General features: G+C 35.8%; 1 protein-coding gene, 4 non-coding genes and 1 pseudogene across 5 annotated transcripts; 2 read left to right on the forward strand and 4 right to left on the reverse strand.

Annotated features, from left to right (window-relative positions):
• Window positions 1-75: 75 nt before the first annotated feature.
• Trnag-ucc lies at window positions 76-146 on the reverse strand. The gene has a single exon. It is a non-coding gene; the product is annotated as a tRNA-Gly (tRNA).
• Window positions 147-150: 4 nt separating this feature from the next.
• Trnay-gua lies at window positions 151-233 on the reverse strand. The gene has a single exon. It is a non-coding gene; the product is annotated as a tRNA-Tyr (tRNA).
• Window positions 234-5,066: 4,833 nt separating this feature from the next.
• On the reverse strand, window positions 5,067-7,201 carry LOC105557676 (annotated as a pseudogene).
• A 289-nt stretch (window positions 7,202-7,490) lies between these two features.
• Trnad-guc lies at window positions 7,491-7,564 on the reverse strand. Its single transcript has one exon. It is a non-coding gene; the product is annotated as a tRNA-Asp (tRNA).
• A 5,779-nt stretch (window positions 7,565-13,343) lies between these two features.
• Window positions 13,344-13,416, forward strand: Trnaf-gaa. The gene has a single exon. It is a non-coding gene; the product is annotated as a tRNA-Phe (tRNA).
• A 12,193-nt stretch (window positions 13,417-25,609) lies between these two features.
• LOC105557677 lies at window positions 25,610-27,148 on the forward strand. The gene is made up of 2 exons (XM_012004986.1): window positions 25,610-26,744; window positions 26,859-27,148. The coding sequence occupies exons 1-2, from the start codon at window positions 25,610-25,612 to the stop codon at window positions 27,146-27,148; spliced, it is 1,425 nt and encodes a 474-aa protein (XP_011860376.1).
• Window positions 27,149-27,171: the final 23 nt, after the last annotated feature.

Consider the following 27,171-nt stretch of genomic DNA (forward strand, 5'->3'; position numbering starts at 1 on the left):
TAAACTTTTCTACCTAAAATACAAATACATCAATAAATAGTATGTTGATTTTATAAAAATACAACAAAAAAAAAGAGCGGATAGTGGGAATCGAACCCACGTCACTAGCTTGGAAGGCTAGAGCTCTACCATTGAGCTATACCCGCACAATGGAGGAGGTAGGATTCGAACCTACGTACGCTCACGCGGACAGATTTACAGTCTGTTACCTTTAACCACTCGGTCACTCCTCCACAAAAATTTGTTAAGAGAACGCTATTTTAGTACCTTAACTCAAGCTTTTATTGTATTTAATACTAAACACCTAAAATTAAAAAATCAAGCAATAAAACCTGCCTTAATTAAAATCATGCAGATTTCATTTTATACAACACAATATTGTCAATAAAACGTCTAAACAAATAATGCGAATCATGCGTACCTGGCGCTTCTTCTGGATGATATTGCACAGAAAAGACTGAATAATCCTTCATCACTATTCCCTCTACACTATTATCGAATAGAGAAATGTGAGTAATTTCAACATTACTTGGAAGAGAAGCTGAATCAACAACAAAACCATGATTTTGGCTAGTGATCTCAACTTTTCCACTAATTACATCATAAACTGGATGATTACTCCCTCGGTGACCAATATCCATCTTGATGGTCTTTGCTCCCAAAGTAATCGCAAGTAATTGATGACCCATGCATATGCCAAAAATTGGTATTTTAGATTTTATAATAATGTCTATTTCTGAAACTACACTTTCTCCTATTTCTTGCGGATCACCAGGACCATTTGAAAGCACTATACCATCTGGATTCATACTCAACACTTTTTGAGCAAAACCTGTGCTTGGTCTGATTAATTCAACTGTACAACCAAGTTCTATTAAGCGTGAAACTATACTGATTTTTACGCCAAAATCAACGATTACAACCCTATATTTTGCATTAAGGTCACCTTTAAAATTACTATGCAAGCTGACTTTATTGGTTATTTCTATCCCATTTACAGATTTGTATTCCTTCAATTTGTCCAACGCATGCGCCTTACTCGATGAGCATATCATTCCATTTTTAGATCCATGTTTTCTCAAATGTCTCGTTAAAGCTCTAGTATCAACTCCTGATATCCCAATCACGTTATTTTTCTCTAACCAATCATTTAAACTGATATATGAAGAAGGGTGAGACATAGAAGAAAGTTCACACATAACCACACCACTTGCAAAAATTTTCTCTCCTTCATTATCTTTATGATTTATTCCAATGTTACCAATATGAGGAAAAGTGAACGTTATAATTTGATCGGCAAAAGAAGGATCAGTTATAGTATGCTGATAACCGGTCATACCAGTGGTAAAACAGACCTCACCTATGCACTTGCCTTTTTTACCCACTGATTTTCCCCAAAAGCATTTACCATCTTGTAAAATTAAAACTGCGTCCTGCACTTCATTATCTATTTAACTGATTCAAAACAGTATACAAGAATTTTAAATAATACGTAACTCTTTCTAAAATTCCAAATTTAACCACGAGGCAGCGAAGAATAACATAAAAAAACTTTTAACACGCCCTTTCATATGTTGACTATCTCTGTATTTTATATTAGATGTAGGTAAATCATAAGTAAAGTGGAGGGTAACAATGAACACTAGTACAAATCAACCTAAAAAAATAAATGAGAAGTGGCTATTTATAGGAGTTGGCTCATTGTTCCTTGCAGTAATGCTACCATCAATTTTTCTTTTAGCAAAAATAGCTATAATATTTATTATGATCTCAACTGCAGCAATAGCAATAAAAATTGCCTCAAAAGCAATATCAAATGTCTTAGAGAATAAAGATAATCAATCAACACAAAATAAAATTATAAATCTAGCTATTGGAGCAGTGTCCGTACTTGCAGGTGGGCTATCATTACTTATTACAGCAAAAGCTGGCATAATTGCATTATGTTCAACTATAGCTATTTTAGCTCTATATGAATATGCTAAAGATAAAAAAATAGGTAAGGATATAAATAATAAACTAGATGAAATAGCTAACAATACGACTGAGTTCATTGTGAGCGGCATTGAAAAACTTATTCCAACAAAGCCGCCAGGCATAACAACCTAAACTGTCTCCGTTCAGCAGAGTGGTTTAAGAAACAATAGATAGAGGGTTTTGAAAAGGGTTTAGCCTTCTTTTTATGTCCGTCTTGAAGAACTTCTTGTACAATTAGTTTCTCTTGAGAAAATGAATCTAACATTTTAACACTCCCTTTAACTCTTACATAATATATTGAAAAATAATTAACCTAACTTATAACTTGCAGCTTTATCAGCCTATTAGGCAGAATTATTAAAGAATTAGTTGAATAGGTATTATGATTCAATTTAACTCCATCCACAAGTTCTCCGTTTGTTACTCCAGTTGCAATAAACACTGATTCACCTTTTGCCATATCTTTTACGGTGTAGACTTTTTCTGGGTCATCAATATTCAAATTTTTTGCTCTTTCTCTTAACTGATCTGTGTCAAATATTAATCTTCCCTCCATCTGTCCGCCGATTGAGCTTAGCGCTGCAGCCGCAAGCACTCCCTCTGGTGCCCCTCCTATTCCGATATACATGTCGTGATTGCCATTTACTAGTGAAACTACGGCCGCAACATCACCATCATCTATTAGTTTAATTTTTGCTCCTAACTTCCTGATTTTCAATATTAATTCATCATGCCTTTCACGTTTAAGTATAGTTACTGTAAGATCATTTACTTTACATCCTTTTGCCTTGGCTAAATTGTCTAGATTCTTCTCAATGCTATTTTTTAGTGAGACTACACCCTCTGGGAGATTTTTTCCCACTGCTATCTTTTCCATATAAACATCAGGTGCATGTAAAAAATTACCTTTTTTCGTTGCAGCAAGAACGGACATTGCCCCTGATTTGTAATGAGCACAAATCGTAGTGCCCTCAAGTGGGTCAACAGCGATGTCAATCTCAGGACCATTTCCTGTACCAACCTTTTCCCCAATATATAGCATAGGAGCTTCGTCTCTCTCCCCCTCGCCAATTACGATAGTACCATTTATTTCCATTGAACTTAATACTGTACGCATTGCATCAACTGCAACCTGATCGGCCTTTTTTTCGTCACCGAAGCCTGCTAGTTTATATGCAGCAAGTGCTGCAGCTTCGGTCACTTTAACTAATTTATAAGCTAAATCTTCCATCATTTGCTCGAGAATCATAAATAAAGAATCCAATATATATCATGCCACTTTAGACTGCAATATGTCTTGACTGATTTTGAGGGAATTAGTATAATTATAAGTAGGTTATTATAGCAGCGGGTAAGTTATGTTATACAGTAATGATGATATTAAAGAATTATACCTAGATATAGATAGAATTACAAAATTTGATAACACAGTCACTGGTTTGGAAGAACTGGAAAAGAGATTAAGAAAAAAAGTTAATTTTCAAGATGAATGTGAAGGAGGCAATTTATTAGGAGACTTACTTCTAAAAGATGCAACCGAAAATAACAACACACGCGTTAAGGATTTTCTCCTCCAAAATGGGTGTAAACCCCTTCAACAAGAGCAAATAACCGCAGCAATAAACAAGGAAGAAGAGAGGCAAAACACACCTGATATAAGAGAAAATAAAGCAGGCAGCAATGAAGTAGATTCTAGTAACTCCAGAGATGCTCAATTTTCTGTGCCAAATGAAAAAGAAGCTAAATATAAAAAAAGCAAGGAAAATTTTTACACCTCATTAACAAAAGATGTTGTTGGAGTTGTTATTACAGGATTATTCATTGCTGCTGCTGTAATGGTCCCATTTGTGGCTGGTGCAGCAATTTGCGATATTATAGCTGCTTTGAGTGCAGTATGTACCGGATTGCATATAAAAAAATTTACATTACCAAGCTATAGAGAAATGGAAAAAAATAAAGTTGAACACGTAAGTTCAAAAACTGCACAAACATTGTGATTTGAGAAAAATCTCCACTAGGAAGTGTGTCATCCCAGTGCTCCTTTTTTTGTCATCCGAGTAGCCCCTATGATATCATTCCAGTGCCCAGACACTGGTTTCTATCCAAAAGGGTGTCATCCCAGTGCCCAGACACTGGGATCCAGGAAACTTAACTAAGTGGCTGCATAATAAAGACTAGATTCCAGCGTCACGCGCTGGAATGACACCCTACTTAACCGTCATACCGCGATTCATTCGCGGTATCTCATCCGCTAACAAGAGATCCCGCTAACAAGCAGCGGGATGACGAATTGCTTAACCGTCATACCGCCACGAACCGTCGTTCCGCCGCAGACCGTCATACCGCGATTCATTCGCGGTATCTCTTAACATAGATCCCGCTGCGGGATGACGGTTGTCGGTGAACCTAAGTTACTTTAGCTGTAAACATTAAGAAATTTACCAAATAAAAAAAAAGGCAAAAGAAACCCCGCGTTAGCTAGTTGTCACTCTCTAATCCTGCAAATTGGCGTACTATACTGTCTTAAACGACTTATAAGCGCGTTTCAGCTTATATAGGTAAAAACCCAGAAATGTTGTGAAGACATAAGGTGCACATAGTGCAAAAAATTAAAAATAAGACGCCAACTACGTTGTTTTCTTGCTGTTTAATCTGCACAGATGAAGATAACTGAATACCTTCACTATCATAATAAGGGGGCTGGCGGAGTTTGTCAAGTAAGTTTTTTCGCCTATTCCCAATAAAAGTTCGTTATTAGTTATGCAGGAACTGTCGTAAAAGGAAGTTTTCTTGTGCATGTGAAACTTTTTTTTCCAACACAATGGATCTTCTGAAAAGTTTTCGAGTATATTGTATTTTAAATTTGTAAAATAAGATTTTTCCCTTTTTGCATGTTTCACCTAAAAAGGACACATTTTAGACTTCTTTGTTGAAATAAAACAGAAACAAAAGTGCTGTTTATTGCAGCTTTTGGGTAATTTAATGCGAAAAAATTTAGAGAGAAATTTTACACACAACCGCAGACATTTTTCCTTAAGTTGACGCCATTGAGTACCTTGATTAGAAGTCTAGCTTTAACTTTAAATGGACTACTCAACCGTGACAGACTTAGCTAAATTTCTTGGACAATCGGCATCTAACCCTTTTTTTGCTGCAGTAAAGTAAGCAAGGAATTGCATAGCAACACTGTAGATGATTGGAGAGATAAAATTATCAGTGTCTGGAAGTTGCATCACATCTGTGCAAACTCCCCTTAGGAATGGCGCTCCTTGCTTATCACTGAAGGCAATTACTTTGCCTTTTCTTGCAATAATCTCTTGTATATTAGATAGCGTTTTAAAGAATAAACTATCATAAGGGATAATTGCTATAACAAGCACAGTAGAATCTATTAAAGCAATAGAACCATGCTTCGTTTCTCCCGCTGCAATACCAATGGTATTAATGTATGAAAGCTCTTTTATCTTCAATGCGCCTTCCATTGCAACTCCGTATGAACTTCCTCTGCCGATTAAAATAACGTTATTGTGTTCTAATATGCTGCCTGATATATGTTGTATTTTCATCACATTCAAAACGTGCTCAACATACTCGGGAATAGAATTGATAGCACTGCTTAGCTGCTTTATTTTCTCTCCACCCAGTATACCTTTTATTTTTCCAAGCTCCACGGCAAAGCATGCTAAAGTTGCAAGTTGCGCAGAAAAGGTTTTTGTTGAAGCAACACCAATTTCTGGCCCAGCAAGAGTATGTAACACAATATCTGAGATCTTTTCGATACTGCTGTTAAATGTGTTAGTTATACTAATGATTGTTTGCTTCTGTGATTTCGCATAACGCAGCGCTTCTATGGTATCTGCAGTTTCGCCAGATTGAGAAATGAATAACCCAATGCTGCCTTCTTCTAGCTTGACGTTGCTATACCTAAATTCTGATGAGATTTCTAGATATACTCGAACTTGAGCGACACTTTCCAGCCAATACTTTGCTATTAGCCCGGCAAAATAAGATGACCCACATCCAACTATAGTAATGTAACTCAGCTCAGAAAACAGTTTTTTGTTGACCTCTTTATATTGCTTGTAAAATTGATTTATTGTTTTGTTTAATGCACGCGGTTGCTCAAAAATCTCTTTTAACATGAAGCTAGGATACCCATTTTTGCTAATTAGAAAATCACTTGGACTACTATTTTCTATATTGCGTTTAACTTGTGTACCATTGTTGTATATACTAACTCCACTAGATTTTATCACTGCAATGTCACCATCTTCCAAATACGATATTCTTTCCACAAATGCACTTAAAGCATTAGAGTCAGATGCAGCAAACACTGTGTTACAGTTATAGCCTATTGCTAAAGGCAAATTTCTCTTCGCAACAAATAAGGCATCTGGATATTCTGCAAATAATAAGACCAAGGCAAATGAGCCATGTAAGTTGTTTAAACACTTAAATAGAGAATCAACTGGCGACAATCCTTCATCAAGATATAAGGTTAGCATATTTGGTATGATCTCTGTGTCAGTATCAGTATGGAATAACATTCCCCTTTCTTCTAGACCCTTTTTTAGCAGATTGTAATTCTCAATTATGCCGTTATGAGCAACAACAACATTATTTGTATGAATGGGATGAGCATTTTTAAGGCCTGGAACTCCATGTGTAGCCCAGCGAGTATGTGCTATACCAACTGTACTGTGAGACATCTTGCTTTCATCAACAACTTCATACAATCTTTTAACTTTACCTTCTGATTTTTTGACTTCTATCTCGCCTTCGTTATTTATGATTGCTATACCTGAGGAATCATATCCCCTATATTCCAATTTTTGCAACCCAGTTAGTAAAGTTGGTATTACTGAATCACCGCTACTTACTACACCAAATATTCCGCACACAAATGAATCACCAAATGAACTTTCTTTTAAAGTTATGCAGCATTTTTGCCTTTATCATCTTTTCCCTTTTTACTTTCCTCTGGTGGTTGATTTTTATTCTTTTTATCACTCTTCTCGATTTTGCCTTTTTCAATTGGTTTAGCTGCCACTTTTTGAGTTTCTTTGTTTAAAACTTCAGATATAGCGGACTTTAGGACTTTCACCTCAACTTTTGGTGCTATTTCTATTATAAATTGTGCATTTGTCTCATCAACTTTATTAACTTCACCTATTATCCCGCCAGAAGTAATGACTGTATCACCACGTTTTATTTGATCTATCATCTTTCTATGTTCTTTTAGTTTTTTTTGTTGTGGGCGAATAATGAGAAAATAAATTACTGCAGATATTAAAATCAATGGAATAAAACTAGCAAAAGATGCGCCGATACTTGATACATTGCTAGTTGCATCTGCTGCAAAAACTTCAGAAATAAGCATATTTAATCCTAATTGCTAATGATAAAAAAACCTATTTATAATTACAATACCATGCCCTGTCAAGTCTGGTAAAAACGTTTCTAAATACCGACAATAATATTGCGGATTTTAGTTTATGCTAAAATCAGTATGGCGGGAGTGATGAGACTTGAACTCACGACCTCATGCGTGACAGGCATGCGCTCTAACCAACTGAGCTACACCCCCCTAATTTCTTTTTAGCGCTTTCGGGCTTCGACTTTAAAGCTAATAAACATGTTGCCCTTTGTCAATATTTTTTGTTTGCGCTTTGCTGTCTTTTCTATTACTATGTAAATAATTTAATTTCACACATGGCTTGTACAAGTAGTCCCATTAGGGTTATGCCATGGAAGATAAACTATTTGGAGGAATGATATATGACAAATTTGCCTGAAGTCACTGTGCGTGATTTAGCTAAATCTGGTGTACATTTTGGTCACAAAATTAGTCGCTGGAACGCAAAAATGGCTCCATACATATATGGAGTGCATCAAGAAAATCGTATACATATAATTGACTTGCGAAAAACATTACCATTGCTACAGGTGGCCATGAAGGCTTTATATGACGTTGCATCTCAAGGTGGTCGCATTCTATTTGTTGGTACAAAGTTTCAAGCTTTTGATATTATTGCAAGTGAAGCGATTCGTTGTGGTCAATATTACGTGAATCATCGATGGCTTGGTGGTATGCTTACTAACTGGGGCACTGTTTCTTCTTCGATAAAAACCTTGATGCAATATGAGAAAATATTAAATGACGAGGATAGCATTTTAACAAAGAAAGAATTGGGGAACATTGAAAAGAAAAAGCAAAAGCTTGATAAGGCGCTTGGTGGTATTAGAGAAATGGGAGCAATTCCTGATATCTTATTCATCATTGATACTAATAAAGAGCATATTGCGGTTAAGGAGGCTAAAAAGTTAGGAATTCCAATAGTTGCAATACTTGATACTAATTCTGATCCAGATGATATTACTTATCTAATACCTGGAAATGATGACTCAAGAAAATCAATAGAGCTCTATTGTAAATTAGCTACCGACTCTATATTAGCTGGAATAGAGTCTAGTCTAGCAAGATCTGGAGTTAAGATTGATAACATAAAAGGTGATGAGTTTATTCAAGAAAAAGAAGATGGTATTGTGCAAACTAAAAGGAAACGTAGTAAAGTTTACAAAGAAGAAGAAAGGGAGGTAGTAACAAATGAAGATGAATCCAGATAATATAAGGGAATTACGTGATAGGACAGGGCTTGGCTTAAGTGACTGTAAAAAAGCATTAGAAGAATGTGATGGTGACATCAAGAAAGCCGTTGATAAGTTGCGTACAATAGGTCTTGCTAAAGCTGACAAAAAATCTGATAGAGTAGCTTCAGATGGGCTCGTTGCTATGTGTTTGACTGAAAATTATGGTGTATTGGTTGAACTCAATTGCGAAACCGACTTTGTTGCAAGGAATAAGAAATTTATAGAGTTAGTTTCAAATTTAGCATCAATTGCTCATCAAGAACGCTGCACTAGCGTTGATGAGTTAAAAAATGCCAAGTATGAAAGCATTGGCACAGTGCAGGAAGCTATTATGAATGTTACATCAGTTCTTGGTGAAAAGTTAGAGTTGAGCAAGCTTTGTTACCTAGAGGCTAAGGATGGAGTTATTGCTGGTTATGTACACGGTGATGTACGTGGTTTAGGTAAAACTGGCGCTTTAGTTGTATTGCAATCACCCGGTAATAAGGCAAAGTTACAGGAAATTGGAAAACAAATAGCGATGCACATAGTTGCTATGAAGCCTGAAGCTTTGTCTATAGATGATTTAGACCAAATGAAGTTGAAAAATGAACGTTCTATAATTGAAGAGCAAGTAAGGAGCTTAAATAAACCTGAAGAAGTAGCAAAAAAAATAGTAGATGGACGAATGGCTAAGTACTATGAAGAAGTTGTTTTACTAGAACAAAAGTTCATAAAAGATGATAAAATGAAGGTTTCTGATTTTATAAAATCAAGCGGGGTGAGTGCTATTAAATTATCTGATTACAAGTTACTTGTTTTGGGCAGTGCAAACTAAATGGCAAGAAATGTCTTCCTTAGTAGATAAAGTAAAATACTCTAGAGTGTTATTGAAGATCTCTGGTGAAGCTTTGATGGGGTCACAGTCTTTTGGCCATGATATGGGAACAATAAGCCAATTATGCAAAGATATAGCTGATGTTAACAGGCTTGGAGTTCAGGTATGTATTGTTGTTGGTGGTGGTAATATCTTTCGTGGCGCATCTGCGTCTTTAAGTGGCTGTGAAAGAGCAAGCAGTGATTATATTGGAATGCTTGCAACTATAATCAATGCTTTAATTTTACAAAACTTTTTAGAAAAAAATTTAGTAGCTTCTAGGGTATTATCTGCAATACCCATGGCCACTGTATGTGAACCTTACATAAGAAGGAAAGCTATTCGTCATTTAGAAAAAGGTAGAGTGGTAATTTTTGCAGCAGGCACAGGCAACCCATTTTTTACTACAGATACAGCTGCAACCTTACGTGCTGTTGAAATGAATTGTGATGTTATTCTAAAGGGTACACAAGTAAATGGTGTATACTCTGCTGATCCGAAAAAAAACGAGGATGCTGTAATGTATGATAGGCTTTCTTACACGGATTTATTGACTCGTGATTTAAAAGTTATGGATGCATCAGCAATTTCACTTGCTCGTGAGAATTCTATTCCAATTATAGTTTTTTCTTTGAAGGGAGAAAAAATAGTCAATATTATTAAGGGTCAAGGTACTTATACTATAGTTTCAGATTGTAAACAGTAGGTAATTTATGTTAAATGAAATAAAAGCTAAAACAAAAGAAAGAATGCTAAAAACTATTCAGTCCTTTCATGATGATATTAAAGGCGTACGCACTGGTAGAGCTAGCGCATCGTTGCTTGATGGTATAGTTGTAAATATCTATGGTGGACATCAAAAGTTAAATCAGGTTGCAGGCGTTTCAGTTATAGATAACAAAACCCTATCAATTAAAGTTTGGGATATTAATGTTGTAGGTGAAGTGAAAAATGCTATATTAAATGCCAACTTGAATTTAAATCCTATTGTTGAGGGCAATACCATACGTATAGCTCTTCCGGACTTAACACAAGAAACCCGTGAAAAATTAGTAAAATTATTGCATCAGTTTTCTGAAAATGCGCGGATTGCCATCAGAAATATACGCAGAGATGTTATGGAAGAAATAGAGAAAATGAAAGGAAATAAGGAGATCTCAGAAGATGATTTTCATGGTGCTAAGAAGGAAATACAAAATATTACTGATGATAATATAAAAAAGATTGATGGTGAATTGTCCATCAAAGAAAAGGATATACTGCATCACTAAGGTAATATGAAAGAAACCTTCAGTAGTGAAAAAGAAAAAATTACATGCAAGGGTGCCATGGAGGTAGCAGGCACACAACCGTACGAACGTTGCAATATTGCATAGTATTATACAGTAAATGATGTCATTCCAGTGCCCTCTTTTTTTTCATCCAAGTGCCTTTTTTCCCTGTCATCCCAGTGCGTGACACTGGGATCTACCTTATTTTCATCATGGACATTATATGCCCCAAGAATCTGTTGTTCATTGCATAATTTGCAAATATTTTTATACTTAGATCCCAGTGTCACGCACTGGGATGACAGGGAAAAGGGCTACTGGGATGACACCTTTCAAGTGTCCCAAATCACAATGTTTGTACAGTTATACGTCAAGTACTGGAATGATATCGAGTAGTTTAGGTGAACTTTAAATGTTGAATCAAGAATCTTTACCGAAACATTTAGCAATTATTATGGATGGTAATGGTAGATGGGCAAACAATCAAGGAAAGGTAAAAATTGATGGTTATAAAAAGGGCAGTGAAGTTGCATACGATATTGCCAAGTATTGTACAGACCTAACCATACCCTACTTAACTTTGTATGCATTCTCTATGGAGAATTGGCTTAGACCCAAAAACGAAATTGACTGTCTATTTGATTTATTTTACTCTGTTTTAACTAATGAAGATAAAGTCAATTTCATTTGTAACTGTAACATTAAGTTGAATTTTATTGGCAATTTAAGTCTGTTATCCAGTAAAATATTGGATCAAATTAAAAAAGCAGAAGAAATGACACATAAGAACGATGGTTTATTACTCACTGTGGCAGTCAGTTACGGAGCAAAGCAAGAAATTACACAAGCTATAAGCAATATTATAAAAGAAAATATTGCTTATGTATCGGAAGAGGAATTTGAAAAATTTCTATATACTAAAGATCTGCCAAAATTGGATTTATTAATTCGCACTGGCGGCGAAAAAAGGTTAAGCAACTTTTTATTATGGCAAGCAGCTTATGCTGAATTATATTTTTGTGATACTTTATGGCCTGATTTTTCTTGTCAAGATTTGAGCAAAGCATTAGAAGATTATATAAAAAGAGAGAAAAAATATGGTAGATAATAATTTTATAATTAGAATGTTGTCCTCAATAGTAATATTATTCATATTTTCCTTTGCTACATATTTCAGTGATTTATCGTTTTACCTATTGATTTTTTCAATAGCAGTTTTATCTTCTTTTGAATGGTATAATCTAACCCAAGGAAACAAAATTTTATACGTTTTCGCATTATTATTGATTGCACTACCAAGCGCCTCATTAATATATTTATATAACCTACCACAGGGAAAATACGCATTAGTATGGTTCGTCTTAACCATTTGGGGAATTGACATTACTGCCTACCTATTTGGTAAGAATTTTGGTAGAGCTAAAATTTGCCCAATTCTTAGCCCTGGAAAAACTTGGACAGGACTTCTTGGTGCGATTTTAGCTGGAGTAGTGTGCACAATTTTTGGATCAATATTTTTTGGTTTATTTTCAATTCTTTATTCTCCAATCATTGGCCTTGCAATCGCTATTCTAGCGCAACTTGGCGATTTTACTGAGTCGCTTGTTAAAAGAGCTTACGGTGTTAAAGATAGTGGAAGTATGATACCTGGCCATGGAGGAGTGCTCGATCGTATGGATAGTTTCATCTTTACTGCCCCTCTTATTGCTATTTACATAAGCTAAGTCTGCAGAAGTGCCATTAGAGTTCATCCCTAGTCAGCTTCCCAACCGCTTCTACAGTACAGTCATGGACAAACGTCTTTTCACAATAAGGGCAGGCTATTTCCTCTTCTTCTCCCATATCTAAATATATTAATGGATGGCCGGAACCCTCATCATTCTCATCACCATGACAACAAACTTTTCTATTATTCACCCTCACTTTTGACATGCTACTCATTTAGCTTATAACATTTTATATATTGAGTATACCCATTTATAAATAAAAAACAACAAGCACTATTCTTCATTTTTTATCCTATTCAAGTTAATCAATTCGTTTTGAACGCCTTTTGATACAAATTTGCTAACATCTTCTCCTAATCTTGCTATTTCCTTTACAAAACTTGATGAGATAAATTGAGTATCTTCAGAAGCAGGAAGAAATATGGTTTCGATTTCAGGAAGAAGTTTATAATTTACCCAACTCATTTGAAACTCGTAATCAAAATCCGATACTGCTCTTAATCCTCTAATAATAACAGAAGCATTCTGCTCTTTAGCAAACTTCACTAGCAACCCATTAAAAGATATAACATCTGCATCAATTCCTAGCCCTTTGATTTCACTTTCAGCCATGCTTGTGCGTAGCTTTGTGTCAAAGGCAATACGCTTATTAACGTTTTCTGCAACTCCTATTATTAATTTATCGACTAGTTTACACGCTCTTTTTATTATGTCAATATGCCCAAAAGTTATAGGGTCAAATGTGCCAGGGTAGATTCCTATTTTGTTATTAATGTTCATCCTTTATTTTTATATAAACTACTTTAAAAACTTTTGATAGACATAATAACATTTTTTATCTAAAAATGAAAGTATACAGTTGGCCTGATAGCTCAGTTGGTAGAGCAAAGGACTGAAAATCCTTGTGTCGCTGGTTCGATCCCTGCTCAGGCCACTTCTCTTTCTTACCAAACTTACCTTTTTATTGCAAAATGTTCTGTAATATGTTATGATATTGATATAAGTGTTGAGAGGTTAAACTATATGTATAAATGTTATAGTAAAATATTTAATATCATATTAATTATAGTTCTATTATTAAGCAATATTACTTATGCTAGCGTTAGTGAAAAACCAGCATCTCAACATGTAACCAGAAAAGAAGAACCAGCATTAACTATCTTGACGGCAGAAAATAGAGTAAATGATGACATAGTTGTTGGTTTGTTGAAAACGGAAGAAGAGACATACCCGCATGAGCTTGGGCTATCTCAAAATGTCTACGAGATGTTTAATAATTTTAGAGTTAAAATTGTACTAATTGATTATAATAAAATAATTAGCCTTAAAAAAATTCAGACAGAGTCACTTAATCTCGCAAAACAAGATGAAACATTGGCAAAGAAGTTAACATTAGACCGAATAAAAGTTGAAGTTGCACAATTCATTAAAGAGCACAAAATAAATAGAATATTCATTCCAGGAAATTACTATAATTTACACTCCGAACCTTTTCCTCCTACTCCTTGTCGCCAGCTTGTTACTGAAGCAATTGTAAAAATAATTGATGATAACCCTGCAATTCATTTACTTGGCATATGTGGTGGTTTGCAAGGCATAATGAATGCAAAGGGAATTGAAGTAGTGAGTGTGGCAAATCTTGTGAGTGATGAAGAAAAGCAAAGATCTCATTTAAAATCAGCACCTAACCCACAGAAAGAGGATGTACCTCTCCAGCAGATAAAGATCGTTCCAAACAGTCGTTTAGCGGAATTAGTAGCTAAATTCTTAATACCTAATGAAAATGGCTGGTTTTCAACATATTTTCCAGATGCTCATTCGGGAGCAGTGAGTAATACGCCAGAAAATAGAAGAAAATTGGAGTTACTTGGATATAAAGTTGCAGCATTTTCCAGCGATGGGGTAATAGAGGCTATTGAAGATAAGCATGGTAATATCTACTTTCAAAGTCATCCAGAAGCCCTTGTTGTAAAATCAGATAAAAACCTCTATTTATCAAATCACAAGGAACGTCAAGTGTCTACACTAGTTGCTATAGCGATTATAAATGATTTTCTTTATCGTGCTTAATGCCTATAGCTTTAGGCTTACCGACGATTTGAAAAACGACAAATTCGTCATGTATCCGTTCAGGATAGCGGCAAGACCATAGAGTAAATGTGAGCTTACAATAAATAGTGTCATCCCAGTGCTTGACACTGGAATCCAGAAAAAAGAATGGTGTCATGCAAGTAGCCCCTATGATGTCATTCCAGTGCTCCTTTCTCGTCATCCCAGTGCTCCTTTTTTTGTCATCCCAGTGCTTGACACTGGGATCCAGTTTTCCATATAACCTCATCGAAAACGTTGTATTTTAACGTAAAACATCTATTTTTATGCTTACCAACTTAATAAAATTCCTGGACCCCAGTGTCTGGGCACTGCCGTCATAAAGGAACCAGTGTCAGCTACTTGGATGACAGGAGAATGACACCCTCCTGGTAGGCCCAAATTGCAATATTCGTACAGTTGTGGATACTGCGGCGGTATGACTTGCATTAGCTATAAAATAGTAGTTCCCATAGCATGTCGAATGAAGCTTTTTTTGAGAAAATTTGAATTTTCAACTGCAATCAAGCCAAGATTTCTTAGTGCTTTAGCGCAGAATATTCTGTTGGAGAACATCCTATTTAATCCATCAGTTGCAAGCGCCATTGTAAAATTATCAAAGTATCTGTTACGTGAAATTTTCTTTAATAAATAACTACTGCCAATATCAATACCAGATGCTTTTGTAGCAACTATGTGCTTTATAACACTTTCTACATCTCTAATTCCAAGATTAAGCCCTTGACCTGCAACTGGATGAATTGAATGTGCTGCATCGCCGATAAGCAAAACTCTACCCTTATATAACTTTTTTGCGAAAACAAAACTTAAAGGATAAAGCTTTCTTTCACCCTCTAATTTTATCTTTCCTAAATAAGAACCAAATCTTTTTTTGAGTTCCACAATAAATTCCTCTTCAGATAGGTTCATTAGCATTTTTGAAATTCCAGATTTTTCTGTCCAAACTATCGAAGAAGTATAGCCATCCTTCATCGGTAGAATTGCAAATGGACCGCCAGGAAAAAAACGCTCTACAGCTAAGTTTTGGTGGTACAGTTCATGCTTTACATTAAATACTATGCTACTTTGTTTATAATCAAATTTCACTATCGGTATAGAAAATAACTCTGGTAGCTTAGAGTTCTTGCCTTCAGCGCAGATAAGTAGCGATGATATTAATTCCTGGTTATTATCAAGAATAACTTCCACATATCCTGAATCACAAGCAATTGTTTTATAGGAATGTGGAGAGTATATATTTAGTTTATTCAAAAAATTATTGTTGATTGCATTCCATATAGTGGCATTGTTAATAACATAACCCATTGGTTCTTCATCAACCATTTTATGATTGTAATGCACAGTAACCGCATCTAATATGCATATATCAAGTATTGGCTCAGCTTCGCTTTCTATAAACTGCCAAATCCCTAATTTTTCCAATATTTTTTTCGAGCCTTGAGAAATAGCAAATGCTCGGTTGTCATCTACTACACGTGGTAGACTATTTTTTTCAATCACAGCTACAGACACAGAGTCACAACTGAGGCCAATTGCAGTAATAAGACCAAGCAGCCCGCCACCTGAAATGATTACATCATAATTCATTTTATTCACGCTAATTGTAAAATTATATTTTATCTATTTTGAAAATAGTTTAAACAAACTTTATATATAAATTAAATTTTTTAGATCCCAGTGTCAGCTACTTGGATGACATCTAAAAACACTCCACCTTGTCATTCCAGCACGTAACGAACAACTGTACGAACATTTTGCGAAGGCAGTGTGTTAAATGCTATGGCCGGTTTTGCCTCAAACACAAAGGTGTCATCCAAGTAGCTGACACTGGAATCTATTCTTCTTTTTTTCTGGATTCCATCGTCACGCGCTGGAATGACAAAAGCTGCTAATTTTTCATGTAAGTAATGGTTATGCAAGCAGTCTATTTTGTAACTAACAAAAGAGGACTTTGATTCGCATGTTTCTCACGCTTATTCTATTGTTTAACTATACTTTGAGCAATGTCTTCATAAATCTTTGTCAAATCTTCACTTAGCATTAAAGGATTTCCACAATCAGAAGCATGGCATATTTGTGGATCTAAAGGAATCCTACCTAAGAGTTTGATTCCTAGCTCTTCAGACATTTTTTTTGCACCGTCTTTTCCAAATATATATATTTTTGAGTTATTTTGAGTAAAATAGCTCATGTTTTCCACAATGCCAATAATCGGTATACTGAGCTTTATAAACATATCGTAAATTTTGCGTGCATCAATCAAGGCAAGCTCCTGTGGAGTTGAAACTATTATCGCCCCGGTTAAGTTAAAATTTTCCATAAGACTTAAATGCACATCGCCAGTTCCAGGTGGTGTATCAACTATCAAATACTCTATATCGGACCATTTTGTTCCCATGAGCAGATTATAAAGTGCTTTTGTGATCATAGGGCCACGCCATATCGCTGCACGATCTTTATCAATAAAATAGCCGATTGAAATAGTATGCAGGCCATACTTTTCTATAGGCATTGCTTTCCCATCCCGTATTTCTGGCTTTAATTTTTCAGCACCAAGCATTTTAGGAATTGAAGGCCCATATATATCTGCATCAACCAGCGCAACTTTATGTTTCAACTTTGCTAATGAGAGAGCAAGATTTAGCGCAACTGTGGACTTGCCCACACCGCCTTTACCAGAGGCCACAATGATTATATTTTTCACTCCTTCGATATGTAATTTAGCTTTTTGTTGCCCAGTTTGTTTTTGACAAGTAGCAACCACGATCACTTTTGTCACCCCTGGTATAGCTTTAACAGCCTGCTCACAATTTCTTCTTAATTCTTCGTTTGCTTGCGTGTTACCAGCAACTTCAAGCGCAAAACCAATGTCCCCGCCTTTAATAATGATTGAGGATATTATGCCAAGAGCGATCACATCTTTACCGCTTTTTTGCTCTATGACTTTTTTTAAGTTCTCTCTTACAATTTCTTCGTTGATCATTAGACCTCTTACATAGCAGATCCCAGTGCGGAACATTTGTTTCAGAAACAGTATGTTAAATGTTATAGCAGGTTTTGCCTAGAACACAAGCCAAGTACTGGTTCACTTTATGACAGTGTCATCCGAGTAGCCCCTTCTGTTTCATCCCAGTGCCTATTTCTTTGTCATCCGAGTAGCCCCTTTTTTGTCATCCCAGTGCCCAGACACTGGGATCTAGTCTTTATTATGCAGCCACTTATTTAAAGTTAAGTTTTCTGGATCCCAGTGTCAAGCACTGGGATGACATTATCCTTTTTTTGGGATTCCAGCGTCACACGCTGGAATGACATCATAGGGGCTCGGATGACACCATAGGAGGCTACTGGGATGACATCACAGAAGCACTGGAATGACACCTTCCTGCCCAGTTCATGTTGCTATAAATGTTTAAGAAATTTACCAAATGAAAAAAAAGGCAAAAGAAGCCCCGAGTAGCGAGTTTTGACCCTATATTACTGTAAGTGGCGCTGTAATAATGTGCTAACGCTTAAAATAAGCGCGATTTGGCTGAATGTAGAAAAAATAAAAAAGACATGCAGCCGCTATAATTTTATGTAATCCGCCAATAAATACTCTGAGTTTTTTACTAAATTTTGTCATTGAGCCTGCAGGTCAAAAACAAGTTTTGAGTCATAAATACCCTTACTATCATAATAAGGGGGCTGGCGAAGCTTGTCAAGCAAGTTTTTTCGTTTCTGCGGGCTACTTGAATAACGGCTACAATGTTTGTACAATTGTGCGTCATGCGCTGACCCATTTGTTGTGCTTAACAAAAACAAATGTTCGTACAGTACACTGCTACGAACATTACCTATAAAGAGAAACCTCTACTCCTTATTCTTTGCTCTTCCTGCACGCTTACGTTCATTTGGATCAAGGAATTTCTTGCGTAAACGTATAGATTTTGGAGTTACTTCCACCAATTCATCATCATCTATATACGCTATCATATCCTCCAGTGTCATTATCTTTGGAGGAGTGAGTTTTATGGCTTCATCACTACCTGAAGCTCTTACGTTTGTTAATTGCTTACCTTTTAACACGTTTATCTCCAAATCATTGTCACGGCTATGCTGGCCGACAACCATGCCACAATATACCTTATCCTGTGGCTTGATAAACATAATTCCCCTGTCTTGCAAATTGAAAATTGCATACGCCACAGCCTCACCCTTATCTGTAGAAATTAAAACTCCATTGCGCCTTCCAGAAATTGGACCTTTATGTGGAGCATAACTATGAAATAAACGGTTAATTATGCCTGTGCCCCGAGAATCAGTTAAAAACTCTCCTTGATAACCAATTAATCCTCTTGATGGCACTAAAAACGTTAATCTTGTCCTGCCATTACCAGAAGGTCTCATGTCAGTCACTTCACCTTTTCGGAAGCTGAGTTTTTCCATGATGATTCCACTATATTCATCATCTACATCAATTACTACTTCCTCTATAGGTTCAAGTTTTTTGCCATCTTCTTCCTTAAATAGCACGCGAGGACGTGAAACCGAAAGCTCAAAACCTTCTCTCCTCATATTTTCAATTAACACTCCAAGCTGTAGCTCACCACGTCCACCCACTTCAAATGCTTCGCCACTTGGTGCCAAAGTTACAGTAATTGCAACGTTTGTTTCTGCTTCTGCATATAAACGATCTTTTATAATAGTTGAGGTAAGTTTTGTTCCCTCTTGTCCTGCAAAAGGTGAATCATTAACACTCAGAGTAATCGCCATTGTTGGCGGATCAACTGGAGTTGAGCTCACTGCAGTTGTAACCTCTGGTGCTGCTATAGTGTCAGAAACTGAAGCTTTCTCAAGTCCTGCAATTGCAATTATGTCTCCCGCCACAGCTTGTTCTACTGGGATACGTTTCAAGCCAGAAAATGAGAGCAACTTAGTTAATCTCCCTCGTTCAATTACTTTACCGTCCAGATCAAGTACCTTAAGATCTGAATTGACTTTTGCAACGCCCTGATAAACCTTTCCTGTCAATATTCTGCCAAGAAACTTATCAGACTCAAGTAGAGTGACCAACATAGCAAAAGGGGCATTTTGATCATAAACAGAAGGTTTTATATAATCTATAACCGTTGAAAATAATGGGCTTAAATCTTTCCTTTCATCAGAAAGCTCCTTAGCACACCAGCCATTTCTACCTGAAGCATACAACACTGGAAAATCTAGCTGCTCGTTGGTTGCATCAAGGTTAAAAAATAACTCATATATTTCATTTAATACTTCATCAATTCTGCTGTCTGGTCGGTCGACCTTATTGATTATCACAATTGGCTTCAAATTTGCTTTTAGTGCTTTTGACAACACAAATTTAGTTTGTGGCATGGGACCTTCTGCAGCGTCAACCAGCAGCAACACACCATCTGCCATGCACAATACCCTTTCTACTTCTCCGCCAAAGTCCGCGTGCCCTGGCGTATCAATAATATTGATCTTTTCATCGCCCCACATTATTGATGTGCATTTTGCAAGTATTGTAATTCCGCGTTCACGCTCTTGGTCACCACTATCCATCACTCGTTCTTGAACTTCTTGATTCTCACGAAACGTGCCACTTTGTTTTAACATGTTATCGAGTAAAGTAGTTTTCCCGTGGTCAACGTGCGCGATTATTGCTATATTTCGGATCGATTTAAATTCGTTCATTTTCTATCATTTCAAAATTAATTTAGTAATAAGTATACATAAAATACACTTGGAGTAAATAACTAAAGCTGTGCTGTGTTTCCAAGATATTATAGGATTACTTTGTTAAATATTCTCTACTCCCAGGTTTTGTTATGGGTAGTTGTTTTAATTCACTTGGAAGTTCTTCCTCGCTGTAGTTTTTGATGTTCAGTTCAATCAAAGGTATGACAGGAAAAGGCAGTTTCGTTTCACTATTCCTCTTTATTAGAGAAGCTTCAGCAATAACTTTACCTCCCTCCCCTTCTACACATTTCACTGCTTCAAGTGAAGATTTACCTGTGGTTATCACATCCTCGATAAGTAATATTTTCTCACCCTTTTTGATCTTAAATCCACGGCGTAATTCAAACTTGCCATTAACGCGCTCGCAAAACATTGTCTTTATTCCAAGCTGCCTGCCAATCTCATAACCCACAATTATTCCACCAATTGCAGGAGATAGTATTAAATCTATGGAGCTATTTAATTCTTTTTTTATTTTATCTGCTAATAATGCGCAAACTTTCATGGCTCTGCTTGGATTTTCAAAAATCTTCGCACACTGTATGTATGTGTCACTATGCAGTCCGGATGATAAAACAAAATGCCCATGCAAAATTGCCTCTGCTTCTTTAAATTCTTTTATTATTAGGTTGTTTTCGTCTAATATCATTTTTTAAATTTCACTATTACATTCTTTATTAATTATCTGAGTGATACAAATATCAGACCACACGTTTATTGCAGTTTCAAACATATCGATGATCGTGTAAATAGGCAAAATCAGTCCCATAATATGCAGAGGAACATTCATCGACATGAGATAACTGGTTGCCATAAAATAGCACCCCATAGGCACTCCAGCGTTACCAATTGCTGCACTAGTTGCTAAAAAAATCCATATCAACATTTCGCTTAAGGAAAATACGCATCCATTCATCTCTGCAACAAACATCACAGTGATTAGTATAAATGCAGCACATGCATTCATATTAATTGTTGTGCATATTGGTAAAATAAAAGACGATAATTTCTTTGGCACCTTTAGCTTGTTCTGCACACAGTCTATGGTTGTAGGCAGCGTTGCACTGGATGATTTAGAAAAAAACGCAAGTGTAAGTGCCGGCATAACCCCTTTCAGCGTTTGAATTGGTGATATGCCTTTATACCACATAAGTAGCGGTAAAATCAGAAATGCCTGCACAAAATTTGCAGACATTATGCAAGTAAAGTACCAAAAAAGACTATAGAACTTGCTACCACCTTTTAATTCGTGCAAAAAACATGTAATAAAAGACCACACAGCAAGTGGAACAAGCTTTAGTAACCCCTGAGCAATTTTAAGTAACGTATCGAAAAGTGCAGAGAATATTTGATGTAATATGTCCTGCTTTTCTTTTGAAAGTGAAACAATAGCTCCACCCATCAAAAAAGCGATCAATATGCTACCAATAACGTTATTTTCAAGAAAAACTTGCACAAAATTCGAAGGAATGAGTGATTTTAAGTATGAAAAGTAACTGTAATTGTTATTATCCAAACTTCCTATCGTGTTACATATGAAATTTTTTTTCACTGGGTCTATTAGCAGGTAAAACAATAATGCAACAAACGCAGCTATAATAGTTGTAAGCAGCGTATAAAATAGTGTTTTCTTAACTAAGGTTTTAATTTCGATTGAGTCTTTGAGCCCGGAAATTGTGGAAACTATTGATAGAAAAACTAAAGGTAAACTTATTAATTTCAACAAACTAACAAATATGTCACTAAACAGCTTTGCTATTTCAAATATAATCTCACTGTTTAAATAGTAAGCAACTATTGCAAACAGTATAGAAAAGAGTATTGCAAACTTGTGCATTGAAAATAAAACTTCAAAGTAACATTATACAACAATTTTGCTATTTGGGAATCAGGTTTATATACAAAGTCTTGCAAGTTAGACAAATTGACTGAGACTTCTTAATTTAAATTTAGGTGCACTTAGCCCATTCTGGTGATAATAAATTGGAATAGATAAGGTATGATAACTAACTTTTCTGTGAATATATAGTTTTGCCAGACACAACAGTACATACCACGTGCCCTTTTACTTTGCGCCCATCGAAAGGGGAATTCTTTGATTTACTAGCAAAGTTGTCAGTTTTAATTTCCCATTCATGATTGAGGTCAACTAAAATTAAATCTGCAGCAAGGTTTTTTTGTATACGACCACGTGGTATGTGTATTATATCTGCAGGCTTATATGTCAATTTTGCAAGCACATCAAGTAGACCCATTTGCCCACTGTGGTAAAGTTCAAGTGAAAGGGGCAGCATTGTTTCAAGGCCAACAATACCAAATGCAGCATTTTCAAGTGGAAGATCTTTAGAATTACGATCATGCGGAGCGTGATCGGTTGCAATGCAATCAATCACACCTGTCTTTAAACCTTCAATCATAGCTAAACGATCTTCTTCAGTGCGAAGCGGCGGGTTCATTTTTGCAATTGCTCCATGTTGTTTTACTATATTTTCAGTCAAAGTGAAGTGATGAGGGGTTACTTCACATGTAACATTTAATCCCAAATCTTTCGCACGTTTAATAGCATCAAGTGAATCTTTTGAAGAGACATGTAAAATATGGTAGTGCACATTTTCCACATCTTTCATGAGCAGTATATCGCGACTTACTATAACCGATTCTGACGCACTCAAGATTCCCTTTACTCCCAATTCTTCAGAAATTTTACCTTCGTTGATTGCACCACCTGCTGATAAATTTAAATCTTCTGCATGTTGAGCAATAGGAACACCCAGCATACTTGAATAAAGCAGCGCCTGTCTCATAATCATTGGGTTCATAACTGGCATGCCATCATCAGTGAACCCAACCGCACCTGCTTCCTTTAAAAGTGCCATTTCAGTCAACTTTTCTTCCGAAGTGGTGATTTTAGCGTAAAATTCAACGTTTACATGTGAAGTTTCAAGTGCTCTATATTTCAAATATTTAGCCAAAACAACGCTATCAATTGCTGGAACAGTGTTCGGCTGACAAACTACAGTTGTAACGCCTCCCGCAGCTGCAGATTTGCTGCCTGTATATATAGTTTCTTTATGTTCTTGGCCTGGTTCACGAAAATGTACGTGAATGTCAATAAGGCCTGGCATTAGAACAAGCCCTTTACAGTCTATTGTTTCATCGACCCCACTTGTTGAAAATAATGATTCACCAAAGTCAATAATTTTATCCCCTTCAGTCAATAATGAACCTTTTATATCAAGTTTAGTTTCCGGGTCGATAATACGAGCATTAGTATACGCAATTTTATAGCCCTCCCTTTGCCCTGTTTGCAATAAATTCCAAGTTTGAGTCATTATATTTGAGTATCGATTATAAAATAAATCTAAAGTTTTTTTAACAAAACACAACCAAATAAAAACGCAGACTAAAGTTGCGAGAGCTGTCTTGAATTAAAATTGTCCCAAAAATTTGGCTCTTATAACCGAGTTACTTCAGTTTTAACGTTAATGTGTGAAACTCTTAGCTCTGTTGGAGGATTTTCTAGCTGAACGTCTAACTTATTCTGTATGTTAAATAAACAAATCAAAGCTGAATCAAAATTTTCATCACACTGCTTCGCTTCATGCATACCATCGATTATTTCCTCTAATTCTTCCACATCATCCATTTCTTGCGGCGCACTTTTTAATATCGCTTTTATTTGGTTTAAATTTTGACGAATTTTCTCCTGATATCCAGCAATTCTCTCTTGATATATATCAATCATTTTTTGACATGCGTTGCCTCTAAATGGATGTTCTTTTTTCTCTTTTATGTAAGAACTTTGAAAGTCTTTACAGTTAAGGATTGCTTCTCTATGTTTTTTTATGTCATTAATTGCGCTGACTATCGACTTATCTATTTTCTTCAAATTTTCTTCCCGTTCTTCTCTTTTAACTATACTTTTGGATTCATTTTTCATTTGGTTCATTTTGTCATACAGGTTTCTGCATTCCTTGTAAGATACCATTGGTTGTAATATTCCTTCTTCTACACCTTTATTGTAAAAATTTTTCAACTCATTACTTGATAGTATTGTTATAGCATCTTCCCTTTTACCTTGTGATTTAGGATACTTTTTATTCAATGAACTAACATGATTTAACAAGAAATCTTTAACTAGCCCTTCTCTTTTTACTTCGGATAATTTTTCTAGTGTTTCTATATATTTTAGAACTTCCGCAAAGAGCTGTCCACCGGATGGAGCAAATCCTTGAAGTGGTTTACTCTGAGCTTTATAAAAATCGGTTTGTAAAAAATCTTCAGCTTGTTTTTTTATTACTGAAAGTTCATTGAAGGCTTTTTCTGGATTGATTTTTCTCAAAATGCTAATAGTTTTTCTAATCGCTTTTTCTCTCTTTTTATTATCTTGCTTTTCATTTAATATCAGATGTTCAGTTTTGGTAAAAGCATCACCTTGATCACTCTTTGCAATGTTACAAACGATGTTTTTTACAACTTTTTCAGTTGCTGCATAATCTATTTCTTTTGCAAAGCAGTCAACAAATGATTGCCAAACTTTTTTATTAACAAGCTTACTTGTCTTATTTTCAAAATCTTCTCTACTTTTGAATCCTAAAATAGTATAGAGATTTTTTTCAACTATTGGTTCGGCATGTTGTTTTGCCACTTTACCTTTTATATTGAACGGAAATTTACTAATCTTAGTTGTACCCATAATGTTACCTCAATATTAACGCCATCTATAAAAGTATAAAGATTTAATATTTAATTTTTAATTAATGCCAGCATTACTAGCACAGCTAACTACGGGGGCATTATGCTAGCATCAATAGCAAGCGTCAATTAACACTTTAACTTCTAACTTATCATCAGTAATATTGTTTATATAAAAACTATAATTTTTTATGCCTGAACTTGGGAATATATTGCTATTGGTAGCCTGCTTATTGTCTTTGACATATTTGTTTTTACCTCTTAGTTCTTGTCTGTTTATTACCACTGCCGTATTTTTTTGTGTATCAACATCAATGGCTATTTTGATCTACTGCCACATTACAAATGATTTCTCACTCGAAAACGTATTTTACCACTCACACACAACAAAACCTTTGATCTATAAGATTTGTGGAGTTTGGGGAAATAAAGAAGGGTCTATGTTGCTTTGGACATTAGTGCTTACCTTTTACCTATTTCTGATGGGTATTTTTACTGATAACGATAGTAAATTGAAGAAAGTATCCTTGATCACCCAAGGCTTGATTTGCTTTTGTTTTTTACTGTTCACTTTACTTGAATCCAGCCCCTTCACTAAAATGCCAAGCGTTGAAAAAGATGGATTGGGTTTTAATCCGATATTGCAAGATATAGGCCTTGCTATTCATCCACCGATATTATATTTGGGGTACCTTGGATTTAGCGTTCCTTTTTCGCTCTCTATAGCTGGATTAATTGCAAATACTGAAGGAAATGTTTGGGCTAAAATTGTCAGGCCTTGGGTACTTATTTCTTGGTCGCTGCTCACTTTAGGCATCAGCTTGGGTAGCTGGTGGGCATATCGCGAACTTGGGTGGGGTGGATTTTGGTTTTGGGATCCAGTGGAAAACGTTTCTTTGATGCCGTGGCTAATTGCAGTGGCGCTGACACATTTGTTGCTCGTTGTACGAAATTTCAATACTTTAAGGAATTTCGCTATTTTACTTACGCTTACAACTTTTATATTGAGTGTAACTGGAACATTTCTAGTCCGCTCAGGAATACTCACCTCAGTGCACACGTTTGCAGATGACCCAAGGTATGGACTATATATATTAGCTCTACTTGGTATAATCACAGCCAGTAGCTTAGTAATATTTGTAGTGTTTACGAGAAAGAATCACACATCTGCGATGTCATTCCAATGCTTGACACTGGAATCCAGAAAGAAATCTGCTACTCAAGTGACAGAGGGTAGAAGATTCTTTTCACGCCTTACGATGATGCTGATGAACAATTTATTATTCATCACTGCCTTTTTCATCGTGTTCGTTGGCACTTTATACCCTACAGTGCTTGGGTATTTAACCGGTGAATTAATTTCAGTTGGAGCACCATATTACAATTCTTTATTTAATCCTATTGCACTGGCTATTCTAGTGCTCACCATAATCGGGCAATACTGCCGTTGGCAGGGAAATAGTCTATTGCCAATATTCCGCGAATATAGATTTTCATTCTGCAGTGCTGCAGCTATTTTGCCGTTTATCTTTCACATGGAGCTAATAATTGTGCTATCAATTACTATCTCCATAGCATTATTAATCTTTGTTTTAGAAGCATACAGTAAAAGAATTCGTTTATTTAAGAGCGAATCAATTTTATTAGCAAGAAGAGTTTCTAAATCCTACTATGCAATGATGCTCGCTCATGCTGGAGTGGCAATTCTAGTGCTTGGTATAGCTTATTCAGTTGGTTGGCAGGAGAAAAAAGAAAATTACTTAAAAATAGGGGATAGCATAACAGTCAATAAATTTAAAGTTACTTTGCAAAATATTGAGCTAATAAAAGAAAAAAATTTCCATGCAGTGAGAGGTACAATGGATATCAGGAATTTGCTGAATAACAAGATATTGGGTGAAGTAACTCCTGAATATAGATTTTACCTTGCGGAAGGTCAAAAAAATGTTGAAAGCAGTATCTACCACAATTTGCTTTCTGATATTTATGTTGTAATTGGAGAGATTGATAAGAGTAAGAGCAAAATTGCAGCTAAAGTGCACTATAAACCTGGAATGTCTATAATCTGGCTTGGATCCTTTCTCATCGCTTTTGGTTCGCTCCTTGCCGCTTTTCCTTTATTGAGAAGATTTTCATAGGACTCCTTTATACTATAACGAAA

The sequence above is a fragment of the Vollenhovia emeryi genome, unplaced genomic scaffold (assembly GCF_000949405.1).
Source record: "Vollenhovia emeryi isolate VEMERY1.0 unplaced genomic scaffold, V.emery_V1.0 DF939431.1, whole genome shotgun sequence".
NCBI lineage: Eukaryota > Metazoa > Arthropoda > Insecta > Hymenoptera > Formicidae > Vollenhovia > Vollenhovia emeryi.